The 16180-nt window shown below is 44.9% G+C and overlaps 1 protein-coding gene across 7 annotated transcripts in view; it reads left to right on the forward strand.

The window, feature by feature from the left end:
- PDE8B (phosphodiesterase 8B) overlaps positions 1-16180 on the forward strand; it is a 234346-nt gene that overhangs the window by 78185 nt on the left and 139981 nt on the right. For 6 of the 7 annotated variants that reach the window (XR_004537931.1, XM_033929322.1, XM_033929352.1 and 3 more), the window contains exon 3: positions 3101-3291. Coding sequence is in view for 5 of the 7 variants with exons in the window: in XM_033929322.1 (XP_033785213.1) it covers positions 3101-3291 (191 nt within the window). In the remaining 2 variants the exon portion in view is untranslated. Of the gene's footprint in view, positions 1-3100; positions 3292-16180 lie in introns of those variants that run through there. The other variant, XM_033929361.1, reaches the window with a different exon arrangement.

A 16180-nucleotide genomic window follows, 5' to 3' on the forward strand; every position in this document is an offset into this window, starting at 1 on the left:
TCCCCCACTGGCAAAGGGACAGGTTCAGGATCTGGCCAGAGGACCTTCACACATGCGCAGATGTCGATGTGATGACATCATGCATGTGTGTGATGTCATTGTGCCAACGTCCGCACACTTCCAGGTGCCTTCTGGCCACAGCACTGGGTTTAGTGTGCCCTGGTGCGGAAAGGTATGCAGGACACTGGCCTAAGTGTTGATATTTAGTGACTCTTAATCAAACAGTATGGCCAAATATCACCACAGACCACCTGTGCACAGCCTGGTTAGTGCCAGGGCAGGCCATAAGCAGACCTTGGGAGGAGCGGGGTCTTAACTGATTGCAAAAAAAGGCTATCCTAACTTTAGTTGCAAAGCTAACTGGGACTGCTCTGAACATTGGTTGATGTCTGATTGACTTTTGGGTTGCAGCAACTGCCTTCCTGGTGCGCTCCTCCCTCATGATGTCAGGAGGGCGTATGGGGCTGAAAAAGATTGGGGGGTGCTTCTTGACATCAGAAATAGGAGAGAGGGGGAATCAGAAGTAGTGAGGGCATCTTTATTTCCAGCAGATATTCATCTGTGACCCACATAAGCTCCTGGTGGCCAGCTCACTAGGAATTAGCATCGTATTCAGTGCCGATGCCCATACATGGCCCAGCGTCGAATATTGACTGCCATAGGCTGAATACAGACTGTGTCTGCTCCAGAAGTCTAGTAAATAAAAAGTCTTTATTGGGTGGCTCAAAAATGTAATTCAGTTTATCTTTTGAGCATTCACACACGTATGGAAAGCAAAAATAGAAAAACATATGATATTCAGCACTATTTAACTGGCCAGGAATGGCTCCTAGATGGTGAAATAGCATTTAGCTGGCTAACTGCTGATATTCAGCAGGAGAGAACTGGCTACCTTTGCTGAATATTAGTGATTAGCGGCTAAAACTTTGCTATATCACACGATAGCTGCCAATTTTAAGTGCTGACTGGCCAAGTTTAGCGACCAAATCAGGCCATATAAAAAGCAGATCTATCTTTAGCTGCTATAATTTATTATATTACATTACATTACATTAGGGATTTCTATTCCGCCATTACCTTGCAGTTCAAGGCGGATCACAAAATAATTATAAAGGATGTATTACAACAAGAACTTACTAGAAGAAAAAAACCCAAAAAACAACCCAACAGTTTGGACATTTTCAAAGAGAGTAAGAATTGTGTATGGTTATTTGTTTGGGTAGTTGGCTTTAGTGAGAGGTGGTGATTGAAACTTGCGGTGTTATTTCTTTTTTCAGGGCTTTCTTGAAGAGTATGGTCTCTATTTCTTTTCCAAAAGTCTTGTAGTCGAGGGATGCCATCAGTAGATTGGCGATTTGGTTGTCTAGTTTGGCTGCTTGAGTGGCCAGGAGGCCATCGTATAGTTTTTTATGTTTGACCTCCTTAATTGGGGGTATTAGAAAGGGGTGTGAGTTTTCCTATGTCTGGTTGAGGTGTTGTGGATGAGGCGATTATTCAGGTAGATTGGACTGTCTCCGTATAAAATCTTAAATAGTAGACAGTAGAATTTAAATTGTATTCTTTCTGGTATTGGAAGCCAATGTATGATCCGGCCAGCATTTAAAATTGACTTAACCGGCTAAGTCTGAGCAAGCCAAAAATAAACCAGATATTCAGTGTTAGTCACCGGAAACAGCCTGGCATTGAATATCTGCAGTCAGCACCAACTGCTTAGCCGGTCTGGCTTCCACGGTTTGAATATCTTCCCCATAGAACCTGAGCCACTTGGTTATAAACTTGGTGTTAATTTTTCAGCCAGTACCTGCCTTCCAAAAATGTCCTATCCACTCCATTATATATCTGACATTTGATCTACCCATTACCGCACTAATAATAACAAAAGAACCTCCACTATGACCACCTATTAATTCTTTTACAAACCACCTCACTCTCAACAACCCGTTAAATGTTTATAAGATCTACAACTTACCTCTCTAGCTAATCATTGTAACTCTGTTTTTTTAAATTAACCTTTTGTAATCCGCCTTGAACCGCAAGGTAATGGCGGAATAGAAATCCCTAATGTAATGTAATGTAATGTAATCTCATTAAAAACCTTCCAGCTTGGTAATTAGTTCAGGCACTGACAGCACAATTGACATAAAAAGAATCAAGAGCATGCCACGGTATGCATCAGTCCCCTACCCCCCAAACATATCCTTAGTGTCTTACGGTAGCCATACTGACCCCCCATATTCAACCACCTCTATTATCCCCAAACATTTAAAAAAAATGCCCTGGTGGTCATGGCCCCACCCTGGCCCCCTCCCTCCCATCCCCCATTCACAAATATCCTGGTGGTCTAGAGGAGGCCCCCTTTCAATTCCCCCCCCCCCAGCTTTGATGCCCATTCACTCCTGTCTCTGGATGACATCATCTTTAGAATGGCATTTATAGAATAGCACTTGGTGTAAGGATTTATACGAAATGAAACCTGGTATAAATACTTGCACCTAAATTAGGTACAGATCTGCCTTATTCAGTAATACTGCACACAAATTCTTGGAATGCTCTTGACCCGCCCTTATCCCTACCATGACCTTGATCTCTTTTCGGATGCATCTTTCTAGAATACTGACTAGGTCACAGGGATAGGTAATTCCGGTCCTCAAGAGCCGGAGTCAGGTTATCCACAATAAATATGCATGAGATACATTTGCATCTCAAGGAGGCAGTGCATTCAAATCCATCTCGTATATATTCATTGTGGATATCCTGAAAACCTGACCTGGCTCTGGCTCTCGAGGACCGGAATTGCCTACCCCTGGACTAGGAAGATTTGCATGCAAATGCATTAATTAAATGTTAGTGACCAATTATTGGCAGTGATTGGCTTGTTATTTAATTAAATTACATGTGCAAATTGGGTATGTATCCAAATTTACATGTGCAGTTTTTTTAGCACCATTTTTTTAGCACCATTTATAGAATTCCGTAGTATGAGTCAACTTCTGTAGTATGAAAGACTTTGGAGCAAGATGCTTAATTTAATAAATGAAACATGAAGTCTATTTCAGATAATACTATGTAATATAGATTTGTTTTCCTTATTTTTCATCAGGTTTTGCTGGTTTTTGCAAAAGAAGACAGCCAAAGTGATGGTTTCTGGTGGGCTTGTGATAGAGCTGGACATAGGTGTAACATTGCTCGAACACCAGAGTCGGCACTCGAATGCTTTCTAGATAAGCACCATGAAATTATTATCATAGACCACAGGCAATCCCGGTACTTTAATGCAGAAGCAATTTGCAGGTAAATTTATGAGGGATCTTATGGAATTTGATAAACAAAGTTTAAGAATATTATATTACTATTCTGAATGCTGACTGAATAAAGCCTTGATGAAATAGACAGCATGGCTTCCGCTGTAGTTTGCTGTTTAAATCAAAATTTTGTAGTATTAAAGATTTGGATCACAGAAAATATGATAGACTTTATGGAACTGATCAAACACTAAGGAAAAAAAAACTTGAGTAAATTCAGTGAAATACTATTTCCATGTTATCAGGCTTTCAGAGAAACACTCAAGGATTGTGATATCAGAAGTGAAGGGGCTGCTTTTCTTTACTTTTCTTTCATCATAGTGAGAAAATACATTTCTGATTAAGAATTAATGTGCTGTGTATGAGCTAAAGATGCTACAAGTTGTTTAATATCGTAAAATGCTTATTTAACTACCAGGATCTTATTTGATGAATTACCGTATTTTCACGCAAATAACGCGCACCCGTATAAAACGCGCACACGGGTATAGCGCGCAGAAATCACGATGATATGTACAAAAACTTTGGTATATCGCGCTCACGGGTATACCGCGCATGCTGCCCGACGCTCCTTTCGCCCGCCCTGACTTTCCGTGCGCTGTCCCGACTCTCCGTTCACCCCCCCTGACTTCCGTGCACTGTCCCCCCTTGAAGGTCTGTCCCCATCCTGAAAGCCTGATGCCCCCCCCCGACGTCCGATACATCCCTCCCCCCCGAAGGACCGCCGACTCCCCAACAATATCGGGCCAGGAGGGAGCCCAAATCCTCCTGGCCACGGCGACCCCCTAACCCCACCCCGCACTACATTATGGGCAGGAGGGATCCCAGGCCCTCCTGCCCTCGACGCAAACCCCCCTCCCCCCAACGACCGCCCCCCCCCAAGAACCTCCGACCGCCCCCAGCCGACCCGCGACCCCCCTGGCGACCCCCACGACCCCCCCACCCCCTTCCCCGTACCTTTGGTAGTTGGGCCAGAAGGGAGCCCAAACCCTCCTGGCCACGGCGACCCCCTAACCCCACCCCGCACTACATTACGGGCAGGAGGGATCCCAGGCCCTCCTGCCCTCGACGCAAACCCCCCTCCCCCCCAACGACCGCCCCCCCCAAGAACCTCCGACCGCCCCCCCAGCCGACCCGCGACCCCCCTGGCGACCCCCACGACCCCCCCACCCCTCTTCCCCGTACCTTTGGTAGTTGGCCGGACAGACGGGAGCCAAACCCGCCTGTCCGGCAGGCAGCCAACGAAGGAATGAGGCCGGATTGGCCCATCCATCCTAAAGCTCCGCCTACTGGTGGGGCCTAAGGCGCGTGGGCCAATCAGAATAGGCCCTGGAGCCTTAGGTCCCACCTGGGGGCGCGGCCTGAGGCACATGGTCGGGTTGGGCCCATGTGCCTCAGGCCGCGCCCCCAGGTGGGACCTAAGGCTCCAGGGCCTATTCTGATTGGCCCACGCGCCTTAGGCCCCACCAGTAGGCGGAGCTTTAGGATGGATGGGCCAATCCGGCCTCATTCCTTCGTTGGCTGCCTGCCGGACAGGCGGGTTTGGCTCCCGTCTGTCCGGCCAACTACCAAAGGTACGGGGAAGGGGGGTGGGGGGGTCGTGGGGGTCGCCAGGGGGATCGCGGGTCGGCTGGGGGGCGGTTGGAGGTTCTTGGGGGGGGGGCGGTCGTTGGGGGGGGGGGGGGGTTGCGTCGAGGGCAGGAGGGCCTGGGATCCCTCCTGCCCGGAATGTAGTGCGGGGTGGGGTTAGGGGGTCGCCGTGGCCAGGAGGGTTTGGGCTCCCTTCTGGCCCAACTACCAAAGGTACGGGGAAGGGGGGTAGGGGGGTCGCGGGTCGGCTGGGGGGGCGGTCGGAGGTTCTTGGGGGGGGCGGTCATTGGAGGGAGGGGGGTTTGCGTCGAGGGCAGGAGGGCCTGGGATCCCTCCTGCCCGTAATGTAGTGCGGGGTGGGGTTAGGGGGTCGCCGTGGCCAGGAGGGTTTGGGCTCCCTTCTGGCCCGATATTGTCGGGAAGTTGGCGGTCCTTCGGGGTGGGGGTGCGAGTGGTCCTGCCGGGGGGGGGGGATGTATCGGACGTCGGGGGGTCGGCCGGGCAAGAGGGCTTGGGCTCCCTCTTGCTCCGATCGTGGATGCGGGTGCGGGTGGGAGCGCGTGCGAGCGGTCGTTCGGGGTGGGGGTGCGAGCGGTCTGGCCAGGAGGGTTTGGGCTCCCTTCTGGCCCGATATTGTCGGGAAGTCGGCGGTCCTTCGGGGTGGGGGTGCGAGTGGTCCTGCCGGGGGGGGGGGGGATGTATCGGACGTCGGGGAGTCGGCCGGGCAAGAGGGCTTGGGCTCCCTCTTGCTCCGATCGTGGATGCGGGTGCGGGTGGGAGCGCGTGCGAGCGGTCGTTCGGGGTGGGGGTGCGAGCGGTCTGGCCAGGAGGGTTTGGGCTCCCTTCTGGCCCGATATTGTCGGGAAGTCGGCAGTCCTTCGGGGTGGGGGTGCGAGTGGTCCTGCCGGGGGGGGGGATGTATCGGACGTCGGGGAGTCGGCCGGGCAAGAGGGCTTGGGCTCCCTCTTGCTCCGATCGTGGATGCGGGTGCGGGTGGGAGCGCGTGCGAGCGGTCGTTCGGGGTGGGGGTGCGAGCGGTCCTGCTGGGGGGGTGAATCGAGCGTCGGGCGGGGTGGGAACTATGTTTTAAAACTTTTGTATACCGCGCTCACGCATATAACGCGCGAGGGGTATGCGCGGTAGGTAAAAACGCGTATAACGCGCGCGTTATATGCGTGAAAATACGGTACTACATAGACAATATTTCATAATCCATTTCCAACCCATAAAAACACGATTTGCATGTGGAAATGGCTCTTATAAGATTTTACAGGAGAATATGTGCGTGAAAGTATATGTGCTGACAACATGGTCTGTACTTTTATGTGGATCATTCATGATTTCCAGGAGCAGCATTTGGGTAGAGCTGTGGTAGAGGTTTGAGGAGGAGTGGCATAGTGGTTAGAGCCGCTATTTCAGCACCCTTATGTTGCAGGTTCAATCTGAGCACCACTCCTTAAAACCTTCCATTGCTCCAAATACCGTAGTTAGATTGTGAGCCCTCTGGGATAGATAGAGAAAATATTTAAGAGTATTTGATTAGATGGTGAACTGCTCAGATGGCTGTGTTGATGGGCAGTATACAAAACATAAAAATAAATATGTGCATACCTGCTTTAAAAATATGTGCATACCTGCTCATATATAAATATGAGTTACACCTGCCTAGAACTGTGTTGTCTGTGCACTATTGAGGATCATTCTGGGGATGGGTTTTTAAAATGTTATGTTATATGCAGTCTTATATCCTGCCAAATCCTCACAGATGCAGAGTTCTAGGCGAGATACAAGCAGCATATGGCTACATAGAATTATTAAATGAATCGTAATGCTTTATATAATTATACGTGTTACAGAACAAGTTTCAAGTTTATTGTTAAAATTAAGTTTCAAGTTTATTAAAATTTGATATACCATTTAAAAAAATTGTCTTAAGTAGTGTACAATACTCAGAAAATAAAATAATAAAAACTTTGGGGGGATATAGTTGAGACGAAAACCGTAACATGACGTACTGGAAAAAATGGAAAGGGGGTAGAACTACAATCGTAATAGGAGAGAAAGTCGAAGATGGGTAACATAGTTGGAAGGGGAGGCTATGCTCTTCCATAAGTAGAGTTTCAGTGGAATTGGTGGCCTATGGGAGAGGGAAGGTCATTGGTCATATGCATCCCTAAATAAAACTGTTTTTTAAATTTATTTAGGTTTTTCTCTTCTCTTAAGTAAAGTGGGAGTGAATTCCAGTGGGTAGGGGTGGTAACTGAAAAAATTTGTTTCCGGGCGGTATCATAAAATAGATGTCATCAAGGATGGGACATTTAAGAGAAATTGATTGTGTCAGTAAGAGAACTTACTTGCATGGAAAGCTTTTAAGCATTGGGACCTGAGTCTCCTGAGGCCCCTAACAGGGACTTCTTGAAAGCCATGTTTTCAGACTTTTGAAGAATAGTGCATATACAGTGGTTGCACAGATTTTGATGGGAAGTGAGTTCCATACTTTTTGCAATTTGATAGTTAAATGATTTGCTATGAGGCGTCTTGTATTTTATGTCTTTCAGAGTTGAGAATGACAGGATCAAGCTGTCAGAGTTATGATGATTAGCAGATCTACCTAATAGTTAAGTAAATCTGGGGAAGCTATTAGGGGCATCACCATATAGTGTTTTGAATGCTAAGCAGCATAGTTTGAATTCTATTCGCTTTTCTATCGGTAGCCAGTGTAGCTGTATAAGCAGCGATGTAACATGATTAAATCTTGATTTGTAATATATTAGTTTTGCTGTTGTGCTTTGTATCAACTAGAGATTTTTTGTTTGTTTCACAGAGAAAGTAGTGCATTGCAGCAGTCCATTATGCTATAGACACAATAGTCGACTGTACTAGTATACTGTAGTTGGAAGAAATTGTAGTATACTGTTGTTGGAAGAAGTAGGATCTGACCCTCCTTACCTTCTGCAGAGTAAGGAAGGATTTCCGAACTAAATTGTTAACATGGTCTTCAAAATTCAGTGAAATGTCTAAAGTGACTTAGAACTTTTGAGGATTTCTGAATGTTGAAGCTAGTGCCATTTATCAGATCAGTGGTAGATGGGATTAAGTGTGTGTGTTGCCCAAACCATAAGAGTTTGGGTTTTTTCTGTGTTTAGTTTGAGATGGTATCTTACTGTCCATTCTTGCACTTTAGTTAACGCTCTGGACAGTATAGTAGCCATGTTTACTTGGTTCAGATCCACAGGAATTAATAGAAAACTATGATCTGCATATGAAAAGAGCCATTTCCCAGGTCTGGGAATGATCAAATTTATTGTGGTGAGATAGGAGATCCTTGCGGTACATTGCATGGTGGAGACCAGCAGTTATATAGAAACATAAAAACATGATGGCAGATAAGGCCAAATGGCCCATCCAGTATTCCCATCCACAATCTCCTCTCTCTAAGAGATCCCATCTGCCTGTCCCACACTTTCTTGAATTCAGATACAGTCTTTGTCTCCACCGAGAAATTATTCCACACATCTACCACACTTTCTGTAAAAAAAAGTATTTCCTTAGATTACTCCTGAGCCCATCACCTCTTAACTTTATCTTAAACCATCTCATTCTGGAGCTTCCTTTCAAATGAAAGAGACTCGCCTCATGCACATTAGCCATGTTTTTATTTTAAGTTTTTAAAATTTTTATATATTCTATTTTATTGATAACCGTTTAAATACCTGTATGATAAATGGTATATCAAAAATAAAGAAAACTTGATTTAAATGTCTCTATCATATCTCCCCTCTTTCACCTTTCCTCCAACGTATACATATTGAGATCTTTAAGTCTGAAGATCACCAGCCATTTTAGTAGTAGCCTTCCTATGGACCAGGCTTCTCAAAGTCCCTCCTTGAGGGCCACAATCCAGTCAGGTTTTCAGGATTTCCCCAATGAATATGCATGAGATCTATGTGCATACACTGCTTTCAATGCATATTCATTGGGGAAATACTGAAAACCTGACTGGATTGCGGCCCTCAAGGAGGGACTTTGAGATCCCTGCTCTGGACCAACTTCATCCTGTTTATATCTTTTTGAAGGTGCAGTCTCCAGAATTGTATACAATATTCTAAATGAGTTCTCATGAGAGTCTTATACAGGAACATCAATACCTCCTTTTTCCTGCTGTCCATACCTCTTCTTATGCACCCTAGCATCCTTCTAGTTTTTGCCATCACCTTTTCAACCTGTTTGGCCACCTTAAGATCATCAAATACTATCACACCCAAATCCTGTTCCTCTTTCATGCACAAATGTTCTTCACCTCCTAAACTGTACCATTCCCTCAGGTTTTTGCAGCCCAAATGCATGACCTTGCATTACTTAGTATTAAATGTTGGCTGCCAAATTTCAGACCATTCTTCAAGCTTCACTAGTGCCTTCCTCATGTTATTCACACTATTAGAGATGTCCACTGTATTGAAGATTTTGGTATCATTTGCAAAGAGGCAAATCTTATCTGACAGCCCTTCAGCAATATCACTTATAAAAATGTTAAAAGAACAGACCCAAGAACCGAACCTTGAGGCACACCACTGGCAACATCATTTTCCTCAGAGCGATCTTCATTTACCATTTCCCTCTGTCACCTTCCAGTCAACCAGTTCCTGCCCCACTCCATCATTTTGGTGCCCATACCGAGGTCACTCAGTTAATACTGTCAAAGGCTTTGCTAAAATCTAAATACACCACATCTAGCACACTCTATCCAATTCTCTGGTCACTCAGTCAAAGAAATTGATCAGATTTGTATGAGACCTGCCTCTAGTGAATCCATATTGCCTCCGGTCCTGTAATCACTGGATTCCAGAAACATCACTATTTTCTGTTTTAAAAGTTTTTCCATTAATTTACTTACCTCAGAAGTCAGACTTGCCGGCCTGTAGTTCCATACTTCTTCCTTACTTCCACTTTTGTGGAGAGGGACCACATCTGCTCTTCTCCAGTCCTCCAGTACCAACCCTGAATCTAGAGAAGCATTGAAAAGGTCAGCCAGCGGAACTACCATAACTATCTCCTCCCCCTTTATGGTCTGGCATCTCTCTGTCCTCTTCCCCTTCTCCCCTACCTTAGTTTGGAATCTCTCTCGCTCCTCCTTCCCTGGTGTGGCTTCTCTCTCTCATTCTCTCCCCCCCCCAGTAATCTGACATCTCTCTCATTCCCTTTCCCCTTCCTGTGGTCTGGTATCTCTTTCCTCTCCTCTCCTTCCCTTCTCTTTCCTTCTATGTTTTTACATTGCGCTCTCCTTCCCTTCCCCTCCAGTAGTCGGCATCTTTCTCCTTCCCTTTCCCTCTGCTTGTGGACTGGTATCTCTCTTCTCTCCTTTCCTACCTTCTTTCTCCCTTTCTTAGTTCCTACCTTCTTTCTCCCTATCTTAGTCCCTTTTCTCTCTCTCTCCTTCCCTCCCCCCTCCAGCAGCTAACATTTCTCTCCTTCCCTTTCTCCCTTCTTGTGGTCTGGTATCTCCTCTTCTCTTTCACTTCCTCCCTACCATGATCTGGCATGTCTGTCCTCCCCTTCCCTCACCCGGAGGTCTGGCATTTTTTTTTCCTCCCCATCCCCGTGGTCCAGCATCTCTCTAGTAACACTCCCTCCCCCCCCCCCCCCGCGTTCCTCCTCTCCATGGGATCCAGTAGGGCCTCATTCTTCTCCTTCACAGTAGTTGCTCTTGCATTCTTTGGGCCACCGGCAGTGTGAATGAGGGGACAGAAGGCAGCATGTTTACCTCACTCATGCTGCCAGTGGCCTGAAGAGTGAAAGAGCAGCTGTTAGGAAGGAGAAGCGTTGGATCCTTTGAGGGGGTGGGGGAATGGAACCCCAGACTACAGCATGGGCCACCCAGAAGGTTTCCATAGGCTGCCATTGGCTTGCTGGCCTTGCATTGAAGGCCATTGACCTATTGTCTTATACCAACTGCCAAACCTGTGCAGCCCCAGAGATAAGGTTGCCCCCTCATCCTTCCAGGCAGTAGAATACAGAACTGATAATTTTAACCTGCAACCTTTGAACCATTTATTTTCTGTCATGGGGGAACATATACACTACTCCATAATATTAATAATAACTTTAATAATAATAACTTTATTTTGTATACCGCCATACCCAGAGAGTTCTAGGCGGTTCACAGCAGTTAATAAGATTACACACGAAAATAACATTGGAATTAACAATTTTTTGGAATGTACATGTCGTTGAAGTTCACAGGAATTTAACAATTTTTTTGGATAGTTCAGGTCAATGAAGTCGACATAAAATACCATCAGTAGGAGTATACAAGGAGTATACAAGGAATATAGTACATGGAATATACAAGAGTGTAATATATATATATATATATATATATATATATATATATATATATATATATATATATATATATATGTATATGTATATGTATATGTATATGTATATGTATATGTATATGTATATGTATATGTATATGTATATGTATATGTGTATATATGTGTATATGTGTGTATATGTATGTATATATATATGTATATGTATGTATATATATATGTATGTGTATGTATATATGTATGTGTATGTGTATGTATGTGTATGTATGTGTATGTATGTGTATATGTGTATATGTGTATATGTGTATATGTGTATATGTATATGTGTATATGTATATGTATATGTATATGTGTATATGTATATGTATATGTGTATATGTATATGTATATGTGTATATGTGTATATGTGTATATGTATATGTGTATATGTATATGTATATATGTATATATTTTTTTTTTTTTTTTAATAGGGAAAAAACATACTGGTCAGGGAAGTTAATTGGTTTGGAGGGTACCTTGGGGGGGGGAAGGTGGAGGTTCAAGTGTATTGAAGGGAGTAGAAGCCGCGAGTGGTAGTGTTAGGGATTCTGTCCGTGGAATAAGTGAGTTTTGAGTTTTTTTTCAGAAGTCCAGGTAAGTGGGGGTGTCAAGTATAATTTGGGCAAGCCATGAGTTTAGTTTGGCTGCCTGGAAGGAGAAGGTTTTGTCAACGAATCGTTTGAGAGGACATAGTTTTAGGGAGGGGAAGGCGAACAGATGAATTCTGCGAGAGTTCTTATTGTTGTGATTTAATTTAAAGTGGGGGATGAGGTAGCTTGGGGATAGACCAAACACTGTTTTGAAGCTGAGGCATGCGAACTTGAACAGTACTCTGGATTCAAATGGCAGCCAGTGCAGTTTATGGTAGAAAGGGGTGATATGTTCCCATTTGTTTAGGCCAAATATAAGGCGGACGGCAGTGTTCTGAATCAGTTTTAGTTTCCTGGTGGTTTTCTTTATGGCGCCTAGGTAAATGAAGTTGCAATAATCGAGGATGCTGAGAATGGAGGATTGTACTAGCAGTCGGAATGAGTTGTCATCAAAGTATTTTTTTATGGTGCGGAGTTTCCAGAGCGCCGAGGGCTACAAATGGTAACAATAAATGGTCTGTCCAAGAGACTTTATTTTCCACTCAGCATTTGCCATTTTTCATTAAAACATTGTTCTTCCTTAGTACTAAGTCAAGATTATTGCCTGCTATATGCGTAGGAGAAATTACCTTTTGAACAAATCATAGATCAGCCAACATAATCAAGAACATTTTATCCATGCACTTAGTTGGAATTGCTTCATTCACATTAAAATCCTCTAATATAATAAAGTTATTGTAATTTGTGGCCACTTCGGATAAATAAAGGATTACATTATCCCAGTAGAATGAAGTCATGGAAGAAGGACAGTATAACACAAGTTAGTGACAGGGAGAGGAAGTGTTAATTCAAATCAAGTTTCAAGTTTTATTTTAATTTGATGAGTCGCTTAATTTAATTTTTAGTAAGCGAATTACAACATAGAAAAAAAAAATAACATTACTCACTAATTCTTTTACCTTTGAGGATTAGCTATGCCACCCCCGGTTTTATCACATCTGTTTTAATATAAAAATGAATAACCTCAAAGAGCAGCATGGCTTAAAGTGTATATAGCAAAAGAAACTCGGATATGTGAAATATCAATAGTATAATGTGCCACACTTTCACAAGATATATATATTTTTTGATGTTAAAGTGTATATAGACCACTCGAGGAACGCCGGTCCTCGAGAGCTGTATTTCAGTCGGGTTTTCAGGATTTCCCCAATGAATATGCATTGAAAGCAGTGCATGCAAATAGATCTCATGCATATTCATTGGGGAAATCCTGAAAACCTGACTGGAATACGGCTCTCAAGGACCGGAGTTCCCTGCCCCTGCTATATACACTATATAAAATGTGTGCTGTGAGAGGCGCGTCATCTAGGTGAGTCAGCCGGTGCCTCTCCTCCTCACAGGCACCTCCCCACCGGCGTAGTCATTTTAGGGTTAACAAGCTCAGCACCCTGTCTAGAGGGCCTCCGCGCATGCGCAGACGTCAACATGATAATGTCACACATGTGTGTGAAGTCATCACAACAACATCTGTGCATGTACACGGAACCTCCAGCCGCGGCCGCGAGTTTAATGTGCCGCGGCTTGGAAGAGTTTGAGAGATGCTGCTCTAAGCTGAGCAAGAGTCCTCCAAATGCATTGCTGCCAGTGTGGGGTGGGAGGTGCTTTAATATTGTGTTTTCAATCACTAGGGACAGGCAGCTTCCCTGGAATCCTGCAGAGCTTGCCTGTCCCTCACTATTGAAAATGTGCTAGTGTAACAGCATCCCCCACTGACAAGAGAGTAGATAGAGGACTCCCGCTCAGTTTAGAGGAAACAGCGTTATAGACTATAATAATTGATACCTAAGTCATGTTCCAAACGGGTCATTGCTTGATAAAACAAATTAGGAAATGCAGTTTAGTAATAGGGCCCCTAAGCCATTTGTCTGCTAAGATGATAGAATAACACTAAGGGCTCCTTTTGCGAAGGTGCACTAGCGTTTTTATCGCACACACCGGATTAGTGCGCGCTAGCCGAAAATCTACTGCCTTCTCAAAAGGAGGCGGTAGCGGCTAGCGCGCGCAGCAATTTAGCGCACGCTGTTCCACGCGTTAAGGCCCTAGCACACCTTCGTAAAAGGAGCCCTAAGTGCACTGTTGCCATTTAAGCATGTTGATGGTATTATTCTATAAATTTCAGCTTGCAAATGATGCTTAACTTTAAGCAACCTGTTATTAAAAAGCTAGAGTGAATAGTAAGCTAGGCAGGGATACTCAATATTAGGTTGCGGTTAGGCAAGTATTAGACGGACTTCAGCAGATGTATTCTGAAGCATAGTGCTTTCAAGCAGCTGGCAATTACTTCAAAACCATTTATTACAGATTTTGGATTTTGTTGTTGAATATATGGAATAGCAATTGAGTTAAATAAAGGTAAATCAAAGCAAAAGAAAGGAAAGAGTGGCCTAGTGGTTACAGCTATGTGTTCATTCTGCTGCCCTTCAATATCTGTCCTCTCTCTCCTTATACACCTCCTAGAGAACTTTGTTTCTTAGATAAGCTGCTCTTAGCTGTACCCGTTTCCTCCACTGCCAATTCTAAACTTTGTTCCTTTCATCTAGCTGCCCCCTATGCCTGGAATAAATTACCCGAGTTTGTCTGCCAAGTCCTTTCCCTTACCTTGTTTAAAAGCAGACTGAAAACCCACCTTTTTGATAAAGCCTTCAATCCATCACCCTACTCTCCACTGCCCTCCAACCGAGCCAGCAGATTAACAGTTCCCCTTAACTGTATCCATGACATCCTGTGTGTCGGCAGTGGTGTAACAAGGGGGGGGAGGCGGTCCACCCCGGGTGCAGCCTTAGGGGGGGTGCACAGCCGGCCTAGTCCCTATCGTGCTCCCTCCCTCCTTACTTAAGATGACCAGCAAGATGACCGAGCAGCAAACCTCCCTCCAGTAGCGTCGGCAGCTGCAGCACGCTAAACAGGTTGCTTTGCGGCTTTCTCCTGCCGGTGAGTCCCTCTGCCGCGTCACTGATGACGTCATCAGTGACGCTTCACCAGCAGGAGAAAGCCACGACGCAGCCTGTTTAGTGTGCTGCGGCTGCTGACGCTACTGCAGGGAGGTTTGCTGCTCGGTCATCTCGTTGGGAGGGTCGGAAGGGTTTACTTGGGGGGGGGAGAGATAGGAGGGTCAGCGGGGGTTCGGCTGGGAGGGGAGAAATGGTCTGCCTCGGGTGCTCCAAGGCCTGGTGCCTTCTTCGGGCAACAGCAGCATTTATAATTCGCTGCTGTTGCCGGCTTCAGGCCTTGCTCTCTGCCGGGTCCTGCCTATTTCCTGTTTTCATGAAGTCAGGACCCAGGTGTCACACATGCTAGGTACGCCACTGTGTGTCGGTCTTGTCTGTTTAGATTGTAAGTTCTTTCGAGCAGGGACTATCTTCTTTGTGGCTCTGTACAGCGCTGCATACATCTGATAGCGCTATAGAAATAATTAATAGTAGTAGTAGTGGAGAGAGGAAATCTCCCTCTCTTTCTTTTTTGTTTGCTTTGTTTACACTTGACAGTACCAGGGTTGGAGAGGGCAAAGTAGGGTGGAGAAAGAATATTCTCTGCAGCAGGTCAAATAATTGCTGTTCGGCAGAGTTGTCTGAAGCCAGCCAAAGCTGACAAACTAATATTTGTAAATAAGAACTAGTAGATGTAATTCATGTAATCAATATTTTGACCTAATTATAAAGCTGTGTCATAGAAAGCAAATCAAAGCAAATAAAATTGAAAAATCAATTCAATTGGCAAAATCAAATTGAATTTTGCCAAATTTTTTTTCCCTGAATCAGACAGCTCTAAGAGGTGGGTGGATAGAGAGGAGGAGAGGTGCCGGCACCTCTGCCAAGATGCCATCCAAGTGCAGCCTGCCCCCTTGCTACACCACTGCACACAATTGTGCATGATCTTTTCAACCTGTATACTTTTATTAGATTATTCAGCCACACACTTTTTATTAAAAAAAACATTTTTCAGAATGCACAGCTAGGAGTTGGGTGCTACCATTTGGATCTTGTTGGCACCAGAGACAGGAGCAAGTGGGCATTGCTCCTGCCTGACCATATTGCAGGTGAGAGGGGATAGTCTGGGGAATGAGGATTCAGGGAGGGGAGGGGATAATATATATTAGACCTCCCCCTGGATGCTTTTGTTTTAATGTTGGAGTCAGGGTGGAGGCCATTAGATTGTGAAGGGAATTGTCAGATGCCCTCCCAGACAAGACTATCCGAAGATATTCACCCAAACTTCTCCCTTAAGGTTGAGGGGGACCTGGGGTTGAGTCAAATCCATGCCTTTT

Source organism: Geotrypetes seraphini, chromosome 1 (assembly GCF_902459505.1).
Source record: "Geotrypetes seraphini chromosome 1, aGeoSer1.1, whole genome shotgun sequence".
NCBI lineage: Eukaryota > Metazoa > Chordata > Amphibia > Gymnophiona > Dermophiidae > Geotrypetes > Geotrypetes seraphini.